Below are 27,027 nucleotides of genomic sequence, written 5' to 3' on the forward strand. Positions count from 1 at the left end.
TTCTGGGCCGCCCAAAGCTTTGCGACCACGTGAATTGACATTGTGTCTGTATAATGTCCCTATCAATTCCGCAAAGCCCGAAGCCGTCTGCCGAGATAATCGAGTCCATGGTTAGCCGCAGCAACAGAAGGAACAGTCATGCACGTGTCAATCTCATTTGATGTAGAAAAGACTTGATAATAATAATATTTGGGGTTTTACGTGCCAAAACCACTTTCTGATTATGAGGCACGCCGTAGTGGAGGACTCCGGAAATTTTGACCACCTGGGGTTCTTTAACGTGCGCCTAAATCTAAGCACACGGGTGTTTTCGCATTTCGCCCCCATCGAAATGCGGCCGCCGTGGCCGGGATTCGATCCCGCGACCTCGTGCTCAGCAGCCCAACACCATAGCCACTGAGCAACCACGGCGGGTAAAAGACTTGATGTATTAACCTCAATTCTTCCGCTTTGTATTTCCCAAGAACACGTGCATTGTCGAATAAGGGCTTGCATTGCCATTGTCTGCGGCGGTTAGCGAACGACCTGAACGCTCGGAAGCCTGCAGCTGCGCACGGTGCCCCCTCGGCCTGTCGTTAACACACCTGCCCGTCTGGCCCACGTGACCAGTTCACAGATAAGCCCCTTTCCAAAAGGAATGAGCATGTCGTGTTTTCTCGCGCAGACGTTGCTTTTGTCATCTCACTCAATGACGGCTCGGCACATGCGTGCTGTAGCTTCTCCAGTGCGCCAAATCAACAGCACAAGAACGCGCTATTTGCTGGCCACATTCTCGACGCGGTGCGAAAAGTTTCTCAAATGGGACACAACGACTTTGGCAAAGAGGTCCTGCGGAACGCGCGAAAATGGTACCCGAACATGCACACATAAGCGCCCGGTCATTGTGTCCTGTTTGTGCTATCTGTCAAGTTCCTTGCCAAGTATTTGGCGCAAGCCTCTGTGTGTGTGTGTGTGTGTGTATATATATATATATATATATATATATATATATATATATATATATATATTACCCGCCGTGGTTGCTCAGTGGCTATGGTGTTGGGCTGCTGAGCACGAGGTCGCGGGATCGAATCCCGGCCACGGCGGCCGCATTTCGATGGGGGCGAAATGCGAAAACACCCGTGTGCTTAGATTTAGGTGCACGTTAAAGAACCCCAGGTGGACAAAATTTCCGGAGTCCTCCACTACGGCGTGCCTCATAATCAGAAAGTGGTTTTGGCACGTAAAACCCGAAATATTATTATATATATATATATTCTCTATCGGCGTGACTTGCTGCTTTTTGTTTCAAAGGTTAATATAGTCGAATAGCAGCGTTCCACGTACATCTCGTGGCGTCTCTTTGTTTCTTTTCAATTTTTGTTTACGTGCTAGAACCTGTCTCTATTCAACAACGGCCTACGTGATATTATAAGAAGGGTGTCGATTCGGCCGCGGAAAGGTATGCCAGGCATTCCAATGGAACACATTTCAGATCGTCCACGTTAAGCTGAAACATCTCTTTAGCGTTCGACAACCCGTGCAATTCCCGACAGCGGTCTGTTGGAATGTAACAGCACCAGGTCCGAGCGCGGGAAGCACATGTCCAAAGGGTAGTGTGGCGTCACGTGACACGTGACAAGGAAACTGATGGACGCTCACGCAATGACCCTCGCATTACCTCCTCGCAGGTCTGCTGAAGTATCAACAAACACCACAAGCCGGCACGCTTCTGCCCCGAAGTTTTTATCCCAACATGGACAGGTGCAGCGACCCACAAAGGAGCCGGTACTGCTTCCGAGCTGGTGACTGTTGTCCTTACTCGATTCCATTTTCGTTATTTAATCATCGTGTACTCTAAGTTATACTCGGAGAGGGAGCGAAGGCGCATCTGTTGTGCGGGCTTCGTCTGCTGCGTGTGCGCGCATAAGCGAAGACTGCAACTCAACGAGAAAAAAAAAAAAAAAGAGGCCTTTGAAAAGACAACGTGGAGCACTTAGGAGGCGATGTACGATCACACCGAATCGAGTTGGTAGCAGGCCAGATAAATTCCATTCACGTGCGTAACGTAAATTATTCCTATGGCGATGCTTAATTATGAAATAACAACTACTTTTCAGGAGAGAATGCTTCCGTAAACTTCACTCCTCGTGTCAAGCCGCTGCAGTAAAGAAATACGTCTATACGTTATAACGTAATGGATGTTTTGATCTGATTGATTCTGAAACGTTCCAATCAGAAAAAAAAAATATAGCAGCGTGCAGCCTATTCAGACGAGCGGCAATGCCTTCAGACGAAGCCGAAACGAACCAGCCCAGCTTTTTTTTGCAATTAAAGCCCGGTGTCATTGCTTCCGTAGTTTTGATTCTGACGCAGTGGCGCTTTCGTCTCTCGAGGGGACGAGAGGGTCAACGAGCACCCTGGCCTGACCTCTGTCCACACCATCTGGCTTCGGCATCACAACCTGCTCGCGCGGTACATTGGGCAGTACGTGAACGCGAACGACGAGACGCTCTTCCAGCTGGTCAAGTAAGCACATCGGTGACTGCACGCCTTGCTTCGCGCTTCTGTGATGAGCCCTCCTCAAATGAAGCGTGCATTCTCCAGATACTAAAATACCGCATCTTATTTAAAATGTTTTGGCTAGTGCGCATTTAAATTCAGTCATGTTCCTTGCTTGCCAAACGGGCAAGCAGGGACCGTATTTCAGCAACATCTATGAGACGGATCAAGCGGGTGTTTTCACGGCGGATGAAATTATTAAATGTCGTGGGCATTATACTTGATTCCGGGAACCTCTACGCCTGTACAGCCGAACTACTGCAGGGGGAACAACTTGCGAAGGATCATATAAGCACTGTTCTTCGAGAGAGGCTACCAGAAAAATGTCTTTCTCAGTAGCTGATGTAAAAACATCGCCAGAGACAAGCACACGTGACCTGACGGTCCAATGCGTCTCGCGGCAGTCGGGCAGCAGCGATGACGCACTGCTTCCCGGTCAGACGTAAGCGGCGAAAAGATCTCGCCGCGTCAGGCAGTCCGTACCGCATACAAAAACAAGAAACAAAAAGTGTATGGTGTCTTCGAATGATCGCCTCCATCCTCCGAATCAGTCGAGTAGATCTGGGGTCCGAGGCAGAGGACGCAAGCCGGACATGTGACTCGCTCTCGGAGCAGGAAATGGCAGAGGCGAAACCACGTGACTACAGCAAACGTCCGATTTCACTTAGCCTTTCACTTAGCCGAAGTTCCGGTGCTTGGATGAAGGGAAAATACTAGGAGGGGGTGTCACGTGATTGTGCTAGCTTCGGCAAGCCAACCTCCTCCAAAGCCGCCCCTCCCGCTCGCCGGGGCCTTGTGCGCAGTGCCTTTCGGGTAGGGACCACATTGTTGCCGGACCATTCGTGTTTGTTTGGCACGCGGTAACGAGTGGTGGCTTAGTGGCGGCTGCCGTCGAAGGCACGGAGGCGCGTATAGGAAGTGCAACGCGTGCGTTTCTGCTACCACGGGCGCCGTTCTTCGCTCCAAACACGCCGCCTTGAAACGTGGAGACGGACTGGGGAGCCAGACTCGTGGCGGCATAATTTTCAAAGCATCACTTGCGCGTACCACCGCAGTTAGTCGGCACTCTCACCTCGAAACCCGTCCAGGGTATGCCGGCCCGAGCGTGGTCTATTGTTCGGTCAAGTCAGCTGTTGCGTACCTGAAACTCCGGTGCGTATTTTCTTGCTAATTTTTGTTCCACTGCCAGCACCTATATAGGATATGACAAGATCTTTCGCGCGATAGTTATTTGACGCGTGATTGCTGAGTAAAAGCTTCTGCTGTGCGTATTTCGTTGTGAAAAAAAAAATAAATAGCATTACCCTGCACTCTAAAAGCCGAAGTCGTCGCCTTTCCTTGAGGTTTACGTGCACTGTTTTGTAAATTGCGTGGTGGTCACCCTGTCGGGACGCGCCTACTGAGTTCTCGCCGGTCTGTCGAGAGGCAGAAGGCATTGAGCGGAACGACAGCGTCGACTGGGACCATCTGCCACAACAGTGGGCCTCAAATACAGGTCGGGGTCCGTGGCTCGCCATTCCATCGTTGGGCACAAGATGGGAGAATTTTTCGCACTCGGAAAAGCAGTCGCTGTGGACCCCGGGCGCTCGGTTCAGCGCCTGCACATGGTGGCAGGGGCGAATACATCATATCGTTTCCCACAAGATGCCCCCAAACGCGACGAATCGCCGTCGGAAGGGCGCCTTGGTTGCCTTCACACGTTTGAAGGGCGGAAGGTTTCCTCGTTTCCCTGCAACCGCCCCGAAACGCGACCAGTCGTCCGTTACGAGGTCGTCGCGGGTTGTTGGGCATAATGCCGACGCCTTCGTTCGCTGCTGCACTGGCGCTTGCCTGCTGCTTGCTTAGGCGGCGAGCCGCCTGGTGGTTCGGTGCTTTAATTAGCTGACTGACGTAACACAGACTCGACTGCCTAAAACACTTGGCTTCCTTCACTCAATCTCGGCGTGCGTTTGCCACGCCAACTATGTGCGCATATTCCAAAAGCCCCGCAGCAGACGCAAAGCGAACCGACTAAAGCTACCGCTTGCCTATCACGCCGAGGGCCTATTTGCCATAATCCCATTCCTCTAAATATTTTATGACTAGGCTTCAAAATTGTGGCGTTACACTCCCTCCTAGTATTTTTCCTTCCTCCGGTGGGACGAGCGTTCGCCGAGACATCGAGTGGACCGTCGCCAACAGGGGCGGTGCTGTGCTGAGTGCTGACGCGGCGGAGAGAGAGAGAGAGAGAGAGAGAGAGAGAGAGTAAAACATCTTTATTAATGATATTTGAATGGCGAGAGCAGTGTGGGAGGAACCCTCAGTCCAGGGTACCTAAGATAATTCCGGTGATGTTTCGAGCCCGTTGTATCACTGCTCGGAGGACCTCGGGAGGTCCGTCGCGGAGGGCATCGTCCCACAGCTCTTTGTTGCGTAGGGGGTAAAGGAGAGTTGGCAAGGGAGGAAAGAGGTTTGCAGTGCACTCAATCGTGACGTGGAAGATGGTGGGCGAGCTGCCACAGCCAGGGCAACGATCTGCGTAACAGTGTGGGTAGAATTTATTGAGAGAGACAAGATTAGGAAAAGTTGCGGTTTGTAACTGGCGTAATGCCGCTGCTTCCTCCCGCGAGAAGGACGGCGGTGGTGCGGCGTGGGTGCGGCGTGGGTGCGACGAATGCGTGTATAATGACGGAGTATGTCTATGTAACGGAGCAAGGGATCCCCCCACTCTGAACTAGTCGCCTCACCACGCCGAGTCGCCCGGAGGGAAATTTCTCGGGCAACCGCATGTGCGCGTTCGTTACCCAGCAGCGAGGTATGACCAGGGGTCCAGAGTAAGTGGATATGGGGAGGTGTGGTTGTTGTATTCTGCGGGATCTGTTTGAGAATTTGGTGCACCGCTCTCGGGATGCCATGTCCTGACAGGAACGCCCGGCATGCCTGTTGCGAGTCCGTCAATATATACACTTCCTCAGGAACACGGATGGCGTATCGAATTGCAAGAGCAACACCGATAATTTCTCCGTAAGCGGCATTTGTTCCGCGCATTGCAGCAGAGTCTCTCAGGGATTCGGTGCCATCCAAAACTACCGAGGTGCAGCCCTCTTGAGTGCGTGATGTGTCCGTGTATAAAGTGTGTGTTTCCGGGATGTTTGCAAGCATGCGGCCAATGTAAAACGTTCCGAATGTGACCGACTGCTCTTAACGGGGCTCGGAGCGTGCTCGGCACGGAAGGAGAGCGACCGAGGAGAGGCGCGCGCGCCCTCTCTCCGCCCGGCGAGCGCTTCGAGGCGAGCCCACAGAACACCTATACAGAGTTAGAGAAGGGAAACTGTACCTTCCACAGTGCTACGGAAATAAGCGTAGCGGTGGCGTCGTGAATTAAAGTATGTGACCACAGGCGGCGCTGTACAACAGGAAACGGAAACGGGGTTTTGCACAGTTTGGTCGTTTTATCTACAGGGTTCTGGCTGCTGCGCATCGATCGTGCTCCCGCCAGTTAGGTTGCTGTGTGGCAAACGTAGCGCCTACATATGTATGTAGGCGCTACGTTTGCCACACAGCAACCAAACTGGCGGGAGCACGATCAAGGCGCAGCAGAATATATGTAGCGCTGAGTCATATCGAGTTAAGGCACACTCTGAACTGACTTAATAGGGCATCCCGAGCGGTTTTTCGTTTATTACGCCGCCGTTACCCCGAGTTGTGCCGCCGCGCTCCAGCTGTTGCATTTCGTGTAGGGCTACTGACAGAGTGCGGTTTCCAGGTGGCACGATGGCCTCGACTGGAATAAACGCACACACCAAAGATTGAGTAAGCTTGAAGATATTTTATTTGCATTTTACAAGTACAACAAAAAGCACACGTCTACGGATCCATACAAACGCGGTTACAAAGTCAAGAACATAGTCAAGAAATGGCTCATTAATAAGGGTAGCACAAACTCACAAGAAAGAAGACCTAAGCTACAAAACGTACAGTCGGCTGCTAAACATAATAATTTCCCTGTCACCGCGTGTCACTTTTATACAGCATCTTTAGAGCACTACCAGGCCGGGTAATTTGGCGGAAAGAACGCAACAGCTTACGGCCGTCAGCTGCCTCTTCCTTACGGGTGTCATAATTATCCTAATCTCCGCATCAACGTCGTGCAAGTCCGCATACAGGTATCTGTATCTGAACCATATGTGCCAGCTTAATACATGTGAAGTGAAATTATGATAACCACTGCGTCTTATCAAAGGTATTGGTTTTGCAAATGCGCATTACAGCTCACGGAACGACAAACTGTAAGCGAAGCACAAGAGAACAAGGACAAAAGGAGAATACAACACTTGAAGAAGAAATGAAGAATTAGTAGGCGTACAGCAAACAAGCGATGACGGAGAACACACAATGATGCATCGAGTGTTCTGTGACATCGGTTTGCGTACTTACGGTGTTATGGAGATCAACGGCATAAAAACGTACCTTCAAGCGTACTCCCTCAACCTCCGCCGCATTCATTATGATAATCAGCGCCTAAACAAAATGAGGCACTATCTTTTGCCAAGAGTAGACCTCTTTACAGCAAGTCTATGTAGTGACTCGCAGACGAAACCAGCATGCTTTCGAAAATGTTTTACCGCCGTAGTATTCGAACGCCAACGGCCAGGAAAATACATCGATACCAATAGGCTGTCGGCTGTCGGTGGTTAATCAAGTACAAAACCCTTGACGCTATGACTAAAAAGCAGCTTCAACAATCAAATTTAAAAAAAAATCAACTGCCTATTTGCCTGAGGTAAAAAAGCATCCTTAGACACCTCGATTGTTTATGTCAATGGTTTGTGTAAAGTAAAACATTCAGCATGTTCAGTGCCCCTAGCAGAGAAAGCACAAATTAAAGTATTCGACCAAATTACAGTAGCTCCACTTGCGCGCTTACGCTGAAACGCGCCTCGATTGATTTTTCGCCCTCTGTGGCCATTTGTTGAACTTGAGAGTGTGCGGGGCCTGGCGAGCCGCCCACTCGATCAGGCATTCGAGGGCACACGCAGAGAACGGTCGCGTGGAGGGCACACCGCGTGCGGAAGGATCCTGCGAGGGCGCTGCGGTGGGCAGAGACGCGCGTCACATTCAACGTAATTTCGCTGCCGGCGCTCAGACCGATCGCGCGCGTACTCTCTTGTAATGGTGCTTTATTTCCTGTGCAAATTCATATTGACAGCTTTATGCTACGTATAGATATTTGAGGCATGGTTATACAGCATGACGCCTTCAATTTTGCTGTCGCTGTCAAGTGCGTCGTCTGCTGGCAAGAGCGTGTTCGTTGCGCAGACGCTCGCGGACGCCCACTTTTTCTCGCCGAAAGTCTGTGCAGCACAATTTTCTGTGGTTTTAGTTGCTTTGTTGCGACGGCCGCTCTCGTCGGCCGGTAGCAAATGTAGTTTTAGCCAGGTGAACTGCTGCTTTTAATGCTGTGTTCTAGAAGTAACAGGTCATTTTTGCCACAGAAGCATACTACTTAAATTTGGGAGTGGGCTAAATGAAATTTGTGGGCCGGCCAACTAAAAATTTCGGAGTGGCCCTACTGAAATTTGTGGGTGGGCCAAGTTGAAATTTGTGGGTGTACCACTCCCAAATTTCAGGTTGGTTCAACCCCAGATTTCAACTTGGCTTATCCGCAAGTTTATGTTGCCCAACCCCCAATTTTAAGTTGGCCCGCCCTCAATCTTCAGTTGGTCTCCCCTACTATAAATTTCCCCATGCATTTGCTATGGAGCCCTATGTAGTCTCTGTATAGGTGTTCTGTCTGGTAATTTTTAATTGATTTAAGTTGATTTTCATCGCTTATAAAGCTGCCAATCATCAACATTTACGCTAATATAACGAGTAAATGTCCTAACTCCGCAAATTACGCATTTTTCTGCAGATACAAAGCATCGTATGCCTGCATACAGGCATACAAGGCAGCTGAGGTACTCGCCAAAGAATGGTTGCGCATTAACAAACTCGCAATTTAAAGCTCATCCACAGCTGCTCACTGGTACCCACTAGTACCCAACGATGGGTAGATAAGCGCCCTTGTGCTTAAGTCCTATTACAAACAGACACAATGCGGTACGTGCAATAAGATCGGACGCGTACTTGCGCAGAATTCGAGTGCGCTGAAGCCAGCGGTGAAATCCCAGCCTAGCCACACGCAGCGACGCGCAAACGAGGATTTAAAGCGTAAATTTAACATCGAGGACACGTGTAAAGTATAATGCATGCGCACCTCCCCAACGGTTCCCAACTGAAGAAGACCCACAGGCGGCCGCACATGAGCAAAGAGAAACGGTCTTCTTAAGACGATACGTGCAGCCGAAAGCAGCGCGCGATTTCACCATGCCTACTGAGGTGCTGCAGTGCTCGAGGAAAGCGCGCCACAATCACCAAATGCCGTTGCAGCGCGGCAGCACACTCCGTGCTCTGCTATACGACGACTATAACCACGGCGGCGCGGGCTTTCTGCCGCGATGGCGGCGACCAGCTTCACTTTCGCTGAGCCGCCTCCACTCTTTGGTTCGTAACCTGCTTGTTGGCATCCAACCCAGGCACCAAGCGTAGCTATCGGCGATTTCACCGCAACGCCAAGAAAGCGGCCGACTCGCGATAGTTGGTGTGAGCCCCTTCCGTCAAACTGTCGAGCTTTCTGCCGCCTAATTTTTGTTGATTTCGGCGCTTCTAAAAACCAATTCTTGCGAGCTTCACGTACGCTCTACTTAAACTTTTAATCGACAATGTATATAGAGCTATTACCTGTTAGAAAAGCGAGCCCTTATATAGCCGTGTTGGCACCGCGGAAATGAGCTGCCGCCTACGTGCATCCCCGATCGCGTCTGCACAGAACTCCGTCGGTGCACAGAATGCACTGCATTGTACAGCGAGTGAAGAAGCATGGAATTATAGAAGCGCACATTACCGATCTGACACGCTTTTTTAGCGGTACGAACTATATGCGTCGTCGCATAGTACAACGCCGGATGAACTTTCGAGTATTTATCAGTTGTCTGCTAGCGATACGACCCCATCAGTCTCCAGAGAAGCACCGATAAATAATTGCTTCGAGCGACGAATCAAACGGCACCACGTGGGTCACTCGCGCCTATTCGCGAACGAAGACGAATCGAAGAGCTGAGTTAACTGTGCGGTAAAAGTTGCGCTTCTCCGCTTTCATTAGTTTACAGTTGTGATAATTAGTTGATTTTGGTTTCAAATTCAACATCTTCTTGGTCGTGAAATGCTAAAGCGCGAACGGATTTAGACGAATCACTTAGTCAATCGGTAGCGTAGAGTAATGGCTCTGTTTGCAATAAGCACAGGCTGTCATAGCATCGCTTCCAGCTATGGCCACCGTATGGAGTGCGTTTTCCTCGCTGTAAAAGCGCGCATGGAAGCAGATGCGGTAGTTGTCACGGCAACGACCACGTGCGCGCGCGCTGCGCTGGAAGAGACAGGCATGCACCACAGCGCACAACAAGTGCTGACCCGAGGGAAACATCAGCGCGCTTGTTGTGCCCGACGTGTAGCAACGTGAAACATGGAAGAGAACCAATGAGTAACGTCGCACGTACTTGAACAAAAACATCTGTCTAACGTGAATGTGAGCAAATTTGGAGGGCAACGTCAGACGTACCTTCAGCTGCGCCAAATTTTCTAAATCACCTGTCGCCGATAGCACAATCGAATCAAGTTATTCGTTGAGGTGGACATTACTTTCATGAGCAGGGAAATGCGCAATTGAACAATTCGCGAAATTTTACTAATTAATTTTTGACCAACTACTTTACAATACTTTCGCAAACTACAAATTGTTGCTTGGGAATTTGCGAGGCATATTGTCTTGCAACGAATTCTTACGATGACACCGGTCTAGGGATATGCGCCGTCAAACTTGCGGTAAAAGTGCAGTGTTCCACTTGTTTTAAGTATTGAGGCACAGCATTTACATGCACTTCATTGCACACTTTGACGATTAATACCTCCAAGCTGGCGCCATCCTGAGACTTCTTTCCAAGTGGATATCCCTTGGAAACTCACCGTATACGATTCATATATTGTAATATGTGTTGTAAAATAATTAATTACAAAGTTAATTAGAACATTTCTCTAAGTTATTCAGTTATGCCTCTTGATTGCTCTTAGAATTAGTGCCCGCCTCATCGAGTAACTTAGTTCAAGAGTTAGAACTGTGCCATTTGCCACATGCGACATTTATAATTTTGGTGCAGCTAGAAAAACACGTGGTATAGCAAAAAGCTCGGCGCTTTAGGATGCCAAGTGGTCAACTAGACGTGTACACACCGTAAGGAGGCTGCCTAAACTCATTTTTGTAGGGGTTGCGACAAGAGAGGGTCCACACTGACCCGTCAGACTGTGCGTCCCAAAGCAGCGTAACGACCTGCAGCCGGAGTCGGGAGCCCCCGAATATATTTTCTATATGATAACTAAGCCTAAGTGTTCTCACTCTTCGCCCCGGTCGCATCAGCCTGGGAAAGCACGGGTCACCTCGCAACCAGCCGCAGAACGCGATGACCCACGGCTATCTGAAAGAAAGAGCAGTGCATGTTTTGCTTCCTCATTTCTCGCCTGCTTCTTTTTTCTTTCTTGTTTCTTTTCCTTTCCTGAATTTTCTCACTACAAAATTTATGTCATTTATCAAATGTAGTCACCCGGCCATGAAGTTTCTAGGCATTGAGAGACGTACCTCAGAGGAGAACAGCAGTAATCTATGAGCATGCGAGAAGTATTCACCCTGAAGTAAATATCATGTAATGGTTGTCACAGGGACGGAGATGTGTCGCATGGTTACTGAATTTGCTTCGGCGATTGTTATATTCGAGCTTTTGATCCCGTGGTCGAAATCGCATGTTAAAAACATTTTTGACTGCAGGCGTATTGTGGAGTCGCAGTTCCAGCACATCGTCTATAGCGAGTGGCTGCCGGTGATAATAGGGCCGGATGCGATGAGCAACTATCAGTTGACGCCCAAGACGTCCGGATTCACGGCCTACGATGCCAGCGTGGACGCCACAATGATCAACGAATTCGCCGCTGCGGCGTTTCGTCTTGGTCACACACTCATCAACGGAAGTTTCCTGCTGTGAGCCATCCTCAATAAATTCAATCAATCAGTGTCTGCTAATTAGGCTTTGTCGCCTTGAAAAATGCACATTTCAGATATGAAGGCTGACTGAACCCGATAGGTGTACTGTAAGAGTATTGGAGGAGGAGGGAAGAGAAAAGTAGAAGGCAGGGAGGTTAACGAGAATAACGTCCGGTTGGCTACCCTACACCGGGGTAGTTGAGAGAGCGCACGTTCTAATCGACGTCAGCACAGCGTGCAAACTGCGCGTGACCAATGCGAAACGAGAACGATATTACATGAGGATATTGACTGACGATATGTGAGAACATAAAGTGGGAAAGGACAACAACTGCCTACAATCAAGTAGGATGAACTGCCAGTATGCTTTTATTGCAAAACCATTTAAAACGTCACTGCGACAATCAGTAATGTAGGGCTTATTGTATCGCATGGCTGTTTACGAAATACTATTCAATGCGCTTCAGTCAGAAAATAAATTGTGGTGGGGCGTGGCACTTTTTTTTCTCTTCGTCTTATTGCGCTGTATCCACTGTCGTTAATTTTCCTACCACAAATAGGAAACTTGGAGACTGTATATAGACATATAGATTTAAGGAAAAGCTAAATTTTGATTCAAATTCTCTTTTCCTTCGCGCAGCGACACGGTGAACGGGCTCTTTACGTTCGATCTCCAAGAGAATTACTTCTTCCCGTTCAACTTCTACAACGGCGACCTCGACGACGTCATCCTAGGGCTTGTTAAGCAACGTGCTCAGACATTTGAAAAGTAAGGAGGCCTAGCAAGGCAAGAACGTTTGAGTCCTTCCTATTCACTGTCGTGCTGATTTCTCATGCACGGCCAGGCATAAAGGTGCATTGACACTACTTTTAATTCTCTTGGCATTCTTAGCGTACTTCTGCCACTCTGTGTCTATCTATCTAGCTTCCTTGCGCCGCTATTGAAGCTAAAGAACCTCTAATGCTTCTCCGTTGCTGTGCAGGATACCAACCCGCACCACATAAGTTCCTCAAGCACAGCAGCCCGGTCGCTTTAGCGCTGCGCCGTACATGAATGACCGCAGGCAGCGATGGCTTAATTCTCACCGTTAGCTCGCGCCGGCTCGCCACCGGTGCAGGGTCGGAGTAGCGCGCGAGACACAAATCCCCCTCCTCCCTTTGGCTGCGAAGAACAGAGCGCGCACCGACGCCCCCTACGTCAACATGGTGTTTATATATATATATAGTCATATCATAAGAAGCCAACAAACACTGACACCGAGGACAACATAGGGGAAATTACTTGTGCTTAACAAATGAAATAAACAAACGATAAATCAATGGAAATTAAAGTGGATGAAAAAACAACTTGCCGCAGGTGGGAACCGAACCCACATTGTGGGTTCGGTTCCCACCTGCGGCAAGTTGTTTTTTCATCCACTTTAATTTCCATTGATTTATCGTTTCTTTATTCCATTTATTAAGCACAATTTCCCCTATGTTGTCCTTGGTGTCAGTGTTTGTTAGCTTCTTATGATATGACTAATAAAAATCGGGCCTCTCTGCTAACCCCCTTTCTTCTCGTTTACATGTATATATATATATATATATATATATATATATATATATATATATATATATATATATATATGTGTGTGTGTGTGTGTGTGTGTGTGTGTGTGTGTGTGTGTGTGTGTGTGTGTGTGTGCGTGTGTGTGTGTGTGTGTGTGTGTGTGTGTGTGTGTGTGTGTGTGTGTGTGTGTGTGTGTGTGTGTGTGTGTGTGTGTGTGTGTGTGTGTGTGTGTTTTCGGAAGTAAATGCGTGCTAATCTATTCCTGACGGCGCACATATATGAGCGTGAAACCGGAACAATCAGGAAAGCAACCAAGCGAAGTAGCATCTTCTCAATTTGGAGCACAATTTAAGCCCGCAGTCGAAAATGCGCTTCTGCAGTCAGTAAAATTTGAGTTATTCGAAATGCGACAAGTGCGCTTCAGACTGGTGTGGTTGTTTAGAGCAGTTCCACGCGCCTTTAAATAGAGAAGGTCCCAGTGGAAGCCCCTTCGTTATTCTCTCACTTTTCACTTCGACGCTGACTCACTCGTGGCGTTCCATTGGCAGGTTTGTGACGACTGGTGTGACTCGACATCTGTACCGGCTTCGCAACGAGAGCTTCGGACTCGACCTTGTCGCCCTCAACATCCAGAGGGCCCGGGAGCACGGAATCAGGCCCTACGTGGATTATGTCAAATTTTGTGGCAACATCGATATTACTTCTTTCGACCAACTGAAGCAGTACATCGACAACAACGTAGTCGAATTGTACAAGCAACTTTACAAGTAAGCCTCACTTCTTAAAGTCTGCAATGCTGTGTTATTGAGCTGTGTTATTGCTGTTACGAAGTGCGTTCACGGGATACAAATCATGATATATATGTGGGATTTGTCGCAGCGTTACTGGGTGTAGAAGCGCCCGTTCTACGCGATGTGCGTGTGCTCAGAAGTGAACTGTGCAGAAGTGTTGCCGATAGCCTTTTCATATGTAGTACCCTCATTGACAGGCCCTATCACAAAGAACTTTTCTGCTTCGTACATGTATCGTTTGTTTCAAAAGTTGTGCTGCACTTTTGAAGATACTACTATGGGTGGGAGGAGTTTAGGGAACATCATAATAGGTACGTACGTCAGGACATAGAGCGCTGTCCTGAAATGTGGACACGCCTGACAGCACTAATGTCATGAATTAATGTTTTGGGCAGCCTTGCTTTTTATCATGTGGACATTGGTGTGAATAGCAAGATTTTCTAGATTGCAGGAAGTAAATTGCTTTATATTTTGTGAATCAAGCGGCTTACATACCCAAGAATCCTAACTGCTTGTTTTTGGCTGGTGACTAAGCACAGAGTCCGTGAAGACACCAGTTGCATGGTAGATGAATACGCTATAGGCAAGAACTGGGTGCTTCCTTCTGATTAAGTGCACATTTTGCGTTTTCTGAGAAAAAGCGATATGCTTGTAAAAATGCACAAGTAAGACAAGTAATAACAAGTAAGTATACAGTCACAGGTATGGTGATATATGATATTCTGCTAGCAGCCAGCAGAATTGCGTGAAATAAATGTTGCCTATAGTTCTTCCTCACTAGCTAGCTATGGTCACGTTACTAATGCAGGCAGAATTGGGTAAGTGAAAGTTTGCCGTTCCTTTGTATATTCACCCTATTTGATTCTCTGGTTCGTGTTACCTGTTTGGGCACGAGTCTTCAGTTTAAAGCGAACAATGGCACAAGTACCAGCGTTATGTGCCTGTAAAGTGCTTTAATTTCTGTGTTCGTGTTCATTCTGCCGACAGTCATTACCAAATAATGTGCATTAAACTGACTTGGACCTGCAAAACATGTCCATCAAATGTTTTTCTGGTGCACTTTCATCTAGCTGTAAGCGTACTGCTACCTATCATTCGTGGGTGTAGGATCGTGGGCGCTGTAAGTGGCTATCTCGCTGAACTTTATGTTGCACGGCCACGGTTCCACTCATTAACTGAACCGTTTTAGGCTGCGCTGCCAGACTATTGAAAGAGGCGCCTCGCCTCTTGTCATTCCTTAGCATGTTCATAGCCACTGTGCACCGCGCCTGAGAATTCAGCGGCCATCACAACACGAAGCGTGCCTATTGGCTGTCATGTGAATATTCTGAAGACATATTTTCACATTTATGTCAGCATTAGTGATGTGATCGAAGCGGGCCAGTCAGGACGAACTGCTGGGAAAATGTTCCAAGTGAATCTGCGGGCAGAGTGTACGCTCCCTGTATTAGCCACGCTGTTTTGGTCAGTGCGCTGCATTTGTCTTTTGACACAAATTTACTATCTAGCCAGATAAGATGTTGTCAAACCTTATATTTTAGGCCCATACACACAGACACTTCTTTATTTTATTATATTCTGGAAATGGCACCCATGCTTAGCTTAGATAAGCAACATCAGCTTAACTGATGCATGGAGTTGAGTTGCTACATGTGAGAAAAAGAAATCACTGTGTAACTAATAGAAATTAGACCAATACAAAAAACTATTTGCCTTTGTGTATTGTTGTATAAGTTGTGCTGTTGTTCATTTGATGCACACAGTAACACGTAAACTCACATGTATGTGTACCTTGCGTTTACGTGCATGTGTGTGTGAATAAAACAGCACAACTTCTAACATCAAGGCATGTTGCACCAACAGTACCCCATCAAAAACGGTGTATGGTGTATTCAGCTGATCTTATTTGAATTTTATGACATGGCGCACTTACAACATTTCATGCCTGTATGTAAACCAATTTATGGACGGTATTCGCTTCATGTGAGAGTGCATATTTTAGACCAATGCAGTACCTGAGGCAGCAGCTTTTCATTCACCTTTTGGCATCGCTTATTAGAGGGATCTTGTTGATTATGCCATCCAAACAATTCATATAAAGGTTTATGTTTAGTATACCCGTACTGAAATACTGAACGCAGCTGCACTACTTTGTATACTAGTGAGATGGATTCCACTGCTCATTGTTCTGTCACGTGTTGTTCTTCAGTCATACATGGTGACTGCATTTGGTGTCACGAGTTATAGGCTCATTTTCACTTGGACGTTTCGATGAAGTGAAATCTGCCTTTTCAACAGTCAATTTAGTGGAAAGCCGCCACTGAAACGATAGCCCCAAGACCAATTCCTGCACGCTGTTGGCCGATCAGATTGTACGCGAAAGCTGTTTGTGATACATCACTTCAGCTACACCAATAATCACACAGCTGAACCTGCTACATGTAGTTAAGTCAGCGATATAGGCAGGGGAAGATGTTGCATGTACGCAACCGTTACTCATCCCTTGAAATGTGCATTACGCACACCATCGTGAGCACATCGGTCACAACCGTCGGGCAGTGCAAGTGCGAACACTTGTGCTATCACAAGTGAAAACAAGTGGAAAATATAGTGCGACCATCTCGGCTGGTTTGACACGATGCCCTTGTCTGCAAGTTTCTTGCTTATATTGGATAAGCTTTCTATTTTATGAATTCACAACTTTCATAACATTACTGCTCTAATGAGGGCACAGCACAGATACCAGTACTGAAGGTGGTATCTACAAGTAGAGCAGAGAGAATTTATGGGTAACTTAAAAAAGAAATATACAGGTAAAACTATGTCAGAAAAACTATTTTCGCATTAGAAGGCAATGAATGCATATTCAGAACATGCAATAAGTGCCATGTGTGGAAGATGGAGAAGTGTGGTGCGGAAAACCTGCTTTCCTTTCGAATATTGACGTAAAGAAAGATTTCAGTCTGTACTTCTGTGTCGGAGGGTAGAATATCAAAGGAGAGGTGCAAAACGGATTTCGTATGTAGTAGTCCATTATGAATGTGCTACTCAAGTTGCACCAAACGTAGCTATTAATGTACAAAGCATTGGAGAAGGTACCATATGTATGTCTGGCACATTAAAAATCTGTTCCAGTGATCATTCGGAGCTCTAAAGGTGAAATGCATGATGTTTTCCAGCTACAAATAGCGCATACATATATTTGACCTGCACCACGAAGAGCTGATGTTACAAAAAAACGTGTACACCTGAGTGTTATGTTGCTTTTCATGGTGTCTCAGTTTACTTAATACAGTTTTGAATTTACAGATTGCTCCATAGGTTTATAGCTAAAAACTACAGAAAATTCATGTACTGTGACTGCGAGGTCACAACGCGAGTATTTGTGTGGTATCGTTCCAGTCTATCGATGTGGCCTTGCACTATAAATGTAGAATGTCACACCTGCAAAGCTGAGTATGTACCCTTACAGTTCAAACGCTTTTTTGAGTGCTCAGCAGTTATGATTTAAGCACATTCTGACAGCAAGTCTGCACCACCTTAATTTCAACACGATGTAAAGGGATGTTTGTGCATAGCCAATCTGTTCTAGCGCGCTTGCAGGAATACAGTAGTGCCCAGTGGCACCATATAGTCCAGGCGTAACAGTTAAAAACTAGTAAACAAAGCGGCTGATACTGCTAAGGTGATCCATGTGTAGGAGCATTATATTATCTAAGCCACACGCAAAGTTGTTTTCAGTGTACTGAATTACCACAGCTCTGATTTGTCAAGCTATATTACTGCACACGCACAGTGCTGCAACAAAGTCTCGGAAATGGTGAGCAATGCGGCAAACAATGAGATATTACTTGTGCGGATTTGAATAGGACACGCGCATGCGTACCCAGTTTGCCAGTACAACACGTGTTTTCTTCTGGAACACCGTTACGTTTGGCACAGAGACTGAGCCACTGTGGCCACTTGACTGAAAATTTCCGTGCCCTCTTTCACAGTGCTCATGGGGTGTCATTAAGTTGGCTACTCGAATATTAAATATACCATGGAGCACACCAATCTTGCAGTTCTATGCAGAACACCTTGTGCATTATTCACAAAGCTGAACCTAAGGAAGTATTCGCTAGTTTGTTACGAAAATAAAAAAAAATGGCAATGCATGTTTCCTCAGTTTTTGTGCGGCCTTGTCTTCCGCCATATGAGCCTTCATTTCATTGTCATGTGCATGTTAAAGCAGCTACTAATTAAGAAAGACACACACAGAACCACTTATTACATGAACCTTTTCACACCATGAGAGTTCACTGAACTGACTGCTAAGATAAGTTACCTTATAATATCGGCTTGCTTTCGAATAAAATACAGGTACTGGCTAGCTTTTTATGTTATGCTATGCATTTTCCATTTCCTTAAAGTATGGCTGCCCATCAGGTAGCTAGATTGTTACTGCATTAATATATAAACAACATACAGCCCATGCCCAACTAACTCAAATAACCTGCGTGGAGCTTACAATAGTTCACGTATGATGTGCATACTGTGTAAAGCTTATTTTTTATAAGTGGAGTAATCGAAATAGGACACACATGTATAATCCTGGCAGTAAGAAACAGTCTCAAGTCGATCATCCTTGTTTGCTGCCATGGCTGGGAGAGGGAGCATTCCCGTCATGACAATGCTCAATTTTGTGCACTTTTGCAATCTTTTGTACACTGTTTAAGTGCTAAATTGGGTATGTCAAAGCAGTAAGGTGGAAACAGATAGGCCACCCAGGCTGGCAAGAAACAATATAATTATTTGATTTCGGTCGAAATAAGTTCTCATATCAGCAATATAAATCATTTGATTTCAAATAAATATTGTCCTTGAAAACAACTCATGGATATATATGTGCATAAGGTCACGGCTATACGTACATATTGATTTTATGTCAGTCATAATAGGTTGTAGACTCGTTGCTGTACCTTCAATTCATCGCTACATCAAGTTAACCACTTATGCACAACATTTTCCACATGGTGAGAACTTCATTCATCGCTGAGCACATCATTTAGCGTTGTATGTTGTTTGGAAAATTGACAAGCAGCAAGTATTAAAATTCTAACATGCATGTATGATGCCTCACTTCATCTTTGGGGGATTTGTTTATGTGAAAAGGCATTTCATGTATCCAAGTGCTTTAAGCACACTAAGAACTGGCAGACTTAAAAAAAACATGAGCAAGCATATTCAAGCATATCAGCCAGCTACACTCAGAGCCTCACACGCGTGCCCATTGGTAAGGAGAGATGTCTTGGTTACCTACGCAGCTGTATTCCGCGACAGATGTGCGTGTGTTCCGTATTCTTGCAAGCTGTCCCTATCACTACAGAAACTGCGCCATCGCGCCGAATACGGAAATTTCGGACGATTCACTTCCGGCGATATTATCACTTTCGCGTGACGTACAATGCGGCACGTTGGATGATACGAGAGGTTTTGCTCAAGCAGGCAAGGCAGGACGCACTGAAAGTAATGGTTCGCGAATACGTCCCATGTTGCGACACGATTTCAAAAAATGAAGCACCAAAAGTGATGGCACACTAGGAAGGAACAAAGACAGGACGAGGCGCTTCCTGTCTTTGTTCCTTCCTATTACGACACGATGCGATTGCAATGCATATTTAAAAGGTGGCGCAGATGACATGACTGTGCAGTGTTTCGAACAAGAATGACGGTGCCAATGCAACACATGCGGCTGCAGAACAGAATGTGACAGCCTGGATTCGCATTTTCCCCGTGACGTGGAAACGTGGAATCACATCTGCAGAAATATACCAGTGTCGTCTGCTGCAGCGCCTTCTCTACGTAATGGACGCGATGTCTGCTGTCAAAGATAGTTGCCAACTTTGAACATGGATGGATGGATGGATGGATGGCGGCTATACCCTTTGTAGCGGGCGGCGGCTGGCGCCACCTAGCCTTTTGCTCCCCCTCCTATTTTTTTTCTTTCTTTATATCCTCTTCTCCTTAAACTAGTTTTCACTCCCCTCCTCCCCCCCCCCCAAATAACTATCTAAAAAAGTATAGGAAACATTATCTCCCCGATTTATGGTAGTATCTCTCCCTTGACTTCCTCCACCAATCCTCTAGCCTCCCCTTCGTTACTGCCACTCTTTTCTCGTCTATTTGCCCTCGTTCCCCGGGAAAACCTAATGTCCCTTCCATATCTACCACTGTTCCCTCTGTCATAGTCGGGCGAAGGTCTGTGCATCTCAGCACTATATGCTCTGTGGTCTCCATTTCGGCTCCGCAAGCTGTGCACCAAAGGTCCACGTCTTCAAATTTAGCCCTGTATGTTTTCGTTCTCAAAACCCCCGTCCTAGCTTCGAATAACAGTGAGCTGCCCCGCGAGTTATCGAATAAGAGCTCTCTCTTAACCTCCTGTTTTTGTGACCTATACATTGATAGCGCTGGCTTTCCGAGCATTCTTTCTTCCCACATTTTCTTTCCGCCTCCTTCACCTCCTTTCCCACACTATAACCACGTTGGACACCCTCCCTCGGCTGTAGGTATCTATCCCTCAGCTTCCTCGTTCTGAGTGTCCACTTTGTGTTCAAACTTTTCATGTATAGATATTTGTACACTTTTCCTGCCCACCTTTTTTCCTCCAGTGCTGGGAGTCTCTGTTCATATTTTAGCTTACTTATTGCCTCTCTACCTTCGAATGACGTCCATCCCATGTCCCCCTGCACTCCCTCATTAGGGGTGTTCCCGTGCGCTCCTAAGGCCAACCTGCCTACACTTCTCTGTCTCGTTTCCATGCATGCCTGAACTTCCGATTTCATGCGCAGTACTGAATTTCCGAATGTAAGGCCAGGTACCATAACCCCTTTCCATACGCCCCTAACCACGTCGTACCTATTATGGTTCCATAGTGCCTTGTGTTTCATTACAGCTGAGTTCCTTTTCACTTTTTCAATCATAATTTTTTCCTGTTCTTCCAAGTACTTTTTGCCCTCGTTTAGCCATATGCCCAAATACTTGCATTTTTCAACATGCTCAATCTTAGTGCTTTGTATTTCCAATGGTTCCCCCCTTTCTTCATTGTATATTATTATCCCAGACTTCTCTCTACTGAATTGCAGTCCCAATTTTTCTCCCTCCTCTCCACATATGCTCATTAGTTCCTGTAGCCCTACTCGGGTGTCAGCAAGCAGTACAATATCATCTGCATACATCAGTCCGGCTAGTACTTGAGCTACCTTCTGCCCTTCCAGCATATAGCTTATGTCGATTCCTATTGTGCTCTGTTCTAGTCTCTTTTCCATTTGGCTCATGTAAATCATAAAAAGCAGAGGCGACAATGGACAGCCCTGCCTGAGACCTCTTCTTATTTTAGCTGGCTTTGTAGTTTCCCCCTCCCATATTATGTCTACGACATTATCTTTATAAACTTGTTGTCCATATTCCATATTCCATATTCCATTCCATAGACCATATTCCCTCAACTGGCTCCATAACTTTTCTCGGTTTACATTATCATAGGCTCCTCTAATGTCTAAAAAAAGCTATCCATAGCGGTTTCTGCCTGGCTGCCGCTATCTCTATGCACTGTGTTATAACAAATAAATTATCATCTAGCCTTCTGTTCCTTCTAAATCCATTCTGCAGTTCTGCCAAGATCTCTTCACGTTCTGCCCATTCCTCCATTCTCTTTTTCACCATCTGCATTGCTACTCTGTATATGACTGATGTGATAGTTATTGGCCTGTAGGATTTAATGTTGTCCTTGCTTCCCTTACCTTTGTAAACGAATATCATTCTGCTTGATTTCCAGTCCTGTGGAACATCTCCCCCTACTAGTATTTGTTCAATAAGTTGTCGTAATTTTAATTTACTTTTCTGGCCTAATATGCTTATCAATTTCATAGGTATGCCATCAGGTCCTGTCGCTGTTCCCACGGGGACCTCGTGTTCAATTCTGTCCCATTCCTTACTTGTCATCCCTCTTTACTCCTCCTCTAATTCTGTCCTGCTGTTGTCATTGTTCTCCATTTCGCTACCCACTGGCTCTGCAAATGCTGTCGCTATTGTTAACCTAATATATTCCTGAGCTTCCTCTCCCTCCACCTTTGTGCCTTCTGGTGTGGTCAGTGAGTGCTGAACCACCTCTGTCTTCTTACTCTGTTGCCTTATGTGTTTCCAAATTTCTTAGATGCATTTCTGTCTTTTTTTCGTATCTCTAGCCACCACTGTACCCCAACTTTTGCTATCTTGGCTTGAATTAATGTCAATGCTTCTCTTTTCATTGCAAGGTAATCCTCCCATTTTGTCTCCACCTCTTCCGGTGTGGCTCCCCTTTGCTTTGCTGCTCTGTGTTTTCTGCACGCATCTTTGCTCCACACCTTTGCTCACCGAACGGTTGCCAACTGTCAACAGACCGCGTCGTCCAATACGAATGCGCGTGTGATCCGCTCGTGCGGATTGAGCGTGCACCGAATTTTTCGACACGATCCTCCTTTTGAGCATCCGCCTCAGTCCGCACGCGTGCGTACGAGGGCGGAACAGACGGACGGCGTTTATCAAAAGAAGCTTGGTCAATTTCTTACCCTCTCGTACGTATTCCATTGTATGGCTAGTTTCTTGCTACTTAGAAAAGCACTTAGCAACTTTCAGAGTTCGGGACCAGGCAACCACATTAAATTTTTAGCACTTTAGATTGTTTCAATGTCTTGGTTTTTTCTCCATTCAAGTTTGTTATCAAGGTGGCGAAGATTGTGTTAGCCACGCCCGTTGTTGTGACTGCGTCCCTTCCCGCCGCGCAGGAATGTCCGTGACATTGACCTCTTCACGGCTGGCATCTCGGAATTCTCCGTCAACGGAGGAGTCGTGGGCCCCACTTTCGCCTGCATTCTGGGAAATTTATTTCGCAGGACAAAGTACGGCGACCGCTTCTACTACGAACACGGAGGACAGGCCGGCTCTTTCTCGTCAGGTACGCGTTTGACGGGAAACAGTGAGCGAGCAATTGAAGCCATATCTTATATATGCGTTGATGGTTTGACTGATGGATCGTTCAATTAAGAATTATTTACGTCACAAAGCAATACACGGCCTGTATTGTAATACGCGCACTCCATGCTCGGTATAAACGCGTTTTAAAGGCTGTCTCTCTTAGCGAGTTATCCCCCCCCCCCCCCACACACACACCTTTCCGCATCGGGTGCGTGCCTTACTCGATGAGCCGGTCGCAAAGATAATGTAGCAGAAAAATTGAAGCAGTCCGACGTTCCTCTGTCTCTCCTCACAACGTGCCTGCTGGCACACTGCGCAGTCTAAAAGCGTGGGCCGATGCCGAAGACAATGCAGTCAAAACTTAAAGCAGTCGGGCACGCCTCTCCCTCCCCTCGAACGAGGGGTGACGCGATAGAGTGCCGTGCGCAGATCCCCATTCTCACCCCGAACTCGCTGACGAAGATATCGACTTGAGCGACCTTCCAACTTTTCATCCGGCTTCGGAATGCGGCCGTCGCTGCCGGGAATCGCACCCAAAACCTCGGCATAAGAACGCCGCCACAGCGGGTTGCAGCGAAGTGCTGCAAATTCGTTTTAACAATTTCAGACGACGTAGGCCCTCAAGAAAAACAAAAGGCAGACGTGTTCATTGAGGTTTCTACTGTAATGTTCGAAAGGAAAGCAGCGCATAAGAAACAACACCCCGGCAGGCAGCTTTGATATAACGTCTTCTTTTCTTTGTCCTAGATTTATAGCTCATTTTGGCAAGGCTGTTTGCTGACTGCGGTTTAAGGGCGCAGTGCACCGGTCACTGTTTGGATTCAATTAAATTCTGGAATTTTACTTGGCAAAATCACGATTTGATTATGAGACACGCCATAAGGTAGGGAATCCAGATTAGTTTTGACCACCGGGGGATGTTTAACGTGGCCCCAGAGCACGGGACACACCTCCATCGAAATGCGGCGGCCAGGATCCGGGAGCTCGTGCTTAGCAGCGCGCAGCCGCTTAGCTGCTGCGGCGGGTAGTCAATGTTAATGACGAATGCGTTTCGAGCCCTCAAAGCCGACGCGAGAATGAACACGCAGGAGTTTCAAAAACACAGACATTAAAACATGTACTTTGTTCATTCACTATATGCTTCTATCATGATTTTTTTCTCAACGTCGAATTGGCGTCGCTTCCGCAAACTTTATCGAAGGTCATGTCACCGGAAAAATAAACAACTGTTCTATGCGTTCGCAGCCCAGCTGAATGAAATCCGCAAGACTACTTTCGCCAGGATTTTGTGTGACGCAAGCGACAGCATTCAATCGCTGCCAAGAAACGTTTTCCGACCCGTTGGATCAAGGTCAGTGTTTAGCCTGCAGGCCACTATACTCATTGTAATCGCCTTTCCTCTTCTGTGGAATGTAGTACCTACCTATGGAATACAAATGACAAAATGTACCAGTCTACGAGTCGTTGTTGTGTACCAGTCTACCAGTCTACGAGTTGTGTTTAATGCGTAGTTACGTTCTCCTGATGAGTGAGACGTTAAACGCTCTTCTTCACGTGATGATATCGTTCTCGCTTCGCGCTCGCCCTTCTGGTATGTTCGACGTAAATTGTGCAGCAAATGTGAGCGCTGCGTCACATCAAACTATTTCTGTCTTTGTTTCTTGATTTATTTAAGACAATATTACAGACTGTCTCTGAGACTTGGGCGGAAAGAATTAAAATAAAACCTGCGCATCTACAGAGTCCAAGCGACGCTCACGATAAACTTCGGTCGAGCTTTCCAGCACCAACAGAGGGCGCTCTGCTTCGTCATTGACGATCGATACGCGCTGACCGCGCCGCCCTCGCGCCCAGTTCAGCCAGCAACGCCGCCATTGACTGTCGGAAATAAAGTTTTCTTGCCTCACATTACGAGTGACAGCCCCTTTCGAAAGTTAACCAGACATCTCGTTTATTATTAATATGTGTCAACTTCATATTCGTTTTGATATCAAATGCATTGTCAAGTACCCAAATTTTATTTGAAAACAATTCTGAGTCTGTCTGGTGCCTTGTGAAATTACCTAACGGAAACAATGTAGTGTACGGGACATGCTACCGCCCACCCGGAAGCAGCGCCTCATTCAGATTGCTGTCTGAGATGCTATCTCTTGTGCCCAGTAGCGTATTCCTAGGGGAGGATTTCAATTTGCCAGACTTCAACTGGAATGCTGGATGTGTGGCTGGTAATAGGTGCCGTATTTACACAGAGTTCGAAGAACTGCTCGGATTAAATGGATTGCAGCAGTACGTACTGGAACCTACGCGAGAAAATGCAATTTTAGACTTAGTACTTTGCAATGAACCGAACATAATATCAAAAGTTACTGTTTGCCCAGGTATTAGTGGCCACAGGGCAGTTGACGTAGAACTTAACATACAGCGAGTACGGATGGCGCAAATTCCGCAAAGAAGAGTGTACATCTACGACAGAGGAGACTATGCTGCTATCAGGACCGAACTTGAAAATTTCTTTCCTACTTTCCAGTATCTGTCAAACGCACGCTGTGCATTAACTTTGTAGTCAGCATTTCGGGACAAAATACTTAAACTAGTCGAAATTCATGTTCCATGCAGGTACCTGCGATAACGAAAAAAACAAAAACCTTGGTTTAACGTAGAAATACGTAAACTTATAAGGAAAGCAAGACGAACGTATAAAACGTTTTCTGCCGACATCAGTCTGGCAAATCAGAAACGCTTGCAAAAGATAAATAATCTATTGAAAGGAACAATTAAATCTGCCAAAGATACCTTCTTTGTTAACTTAAACAAGGACTTGCGAGAAAACCCAAAACCTTCTTGGAAATAAGTAAAACAAAATCGAAAAGAAGACATATCAATACCATCTTTAACTATTGACGGCAAAACCGTGACGTCAGACTATCAGAGGGCGGAATGTTTCAACCAGTACTTCCAATCTGTGTTTTCGCTAGTATCTGCTGGGGAGACTTCGCTTTTGAACAACGCCAATCAGGGTGATATGATGCCAGACAGTGAATTTGATGTTAGTGGCGTCGATTCTTTATTACGGCATTTAGATGACATAAAACATATTGGACCTGATGGAATATCCCCAGTGGTCCTTAAAGAGTGTCATAGCATCATTGCTCCGTATTTAACGATCACTTATAAGATTTCCCTTGAAACAGGCCTCATTCCCCAAGATTGGAAAACGGCAAGCGTGACACCAGTTTTTAAATCGGGCGATAGAAAACTCACAAAAAATTATAGGCCGATTTCACTAACGTCGATATGTTGCAAAATATTCGAACACATTTTATATAGTAACATATCTGCATTCCTTGACTGAAACGCTTTCTTTACACCTTCCCAGCACGGATACCGAAAAAAGTTATTCCTGCAACACACAACTAATAGAATTCCAGCACTTTTTATCTAAAGCCATTGATAACAATAGTCAGGTAGACGCGGTTTTTATTGACTTTCAAAAAGCTTTCGATATTGTGTCCCATAAGCTCTGATATGTAAAGCTTGCTGCAGTAAATATAAACGAAAACGTTCAAAATTGGATACGAAACTACCTAAACGGAAGAACCCAGTCTGTCGTCCTAAACAACGCCGCATCTTCACCAATAACTGTTTCTTCGGGCGTTCCTCAGGGAAGGGTACTGGGCCCCCTGTTATTTTTAATCTACATAAATTACATTGTCGAACTAATTACATCACCCATAAAACTATTTGCTGATGACTGTGTGGTTTACAGAGAAATTACCACTGAAGATGACATAGATACATTGCAAACAGATTTAGATAAGGTAGGAATCTGGTGTAAAAAATGGAACATGAATTTACATATAAAAAAGTGCAGTAGCGTAAGCTTTTCCAGAAAGTTATCCAAATTTCAGCGCCGATATAACATCAATGGCACGCTTATCGACATACAGTCGGAATACAAGTATTTAGGAGTCTATTTTACCAAATCACTCACTTGGCATGAACAGACTGACACTGTCATAGCAAAAGCTAGTAGGATGCTA

At 46.3% G+C, this 27,027-nt stretch overlaps 1 protein-coding gene across 9 annotated transcripts in view; it reads left to right on the forward strand.

Moving 5' to 3' along the window:
- The window catches only part of LOC142557817 (chorion peroxidase-like), a 141,901-nt gene that overhangs the window by 112,458 nt on the left and 2,416 nt on the right, over positions 1–27,027 (forward strand). For 6 of the 9 annotated variants that reach the window (XM_075669970.1, XM_075669969.1, XM_075669966.1 and 3 more), the window contains 7 exons: positions 1,671–1,784; positions 2,376–2,508; positions 11,438–11,647; positions 12,291–12,419; positions 13,751–13,969; positions 22,798–22,967; positions 24,233–24,338. In XM_075669970.1, coding sequence (XP_075526085.1) covers positions 1,671–1,784; positions 2,376–2,508; positions 11,438–11,647; positions 12,291–12,419; positions 13,751–13,969; positions 22,798–22,967; positions 24,233–24,338 — 1,081 coding nt within the window. The remainder of the gene's footprint in view (positions 1–1,670; positions 1,785–2,375; positions 2,509–11,437; positions 11,648–12,290; positions 12,420–13,750; positions 13,970–22,797; positions 22,968–24,232; positions 24,339–27,027) is intronic. The other 3 variants (XR_012822855.1, XR_012822856.1, XM_075669973.1) reach the window with 2 other exon arrangements.

The sequence above is a fragment of the Dermacentor variabilis genome, chromosome 9, assembly GCF_050947875.1.
Source record: "Dermacentor variabilis isolate Ectoservices chromosome 9, ASM5094787v1, whole genome shotgun sequence".
In the NCBI taxonomy this organism is placed as follows: domain Eukaryota; kingdom Metazoa; phylum Arthropoda; class Arachnida; order Ixodida; family Ixodidae; genus Dermacentor; species Dermacentor variabilis.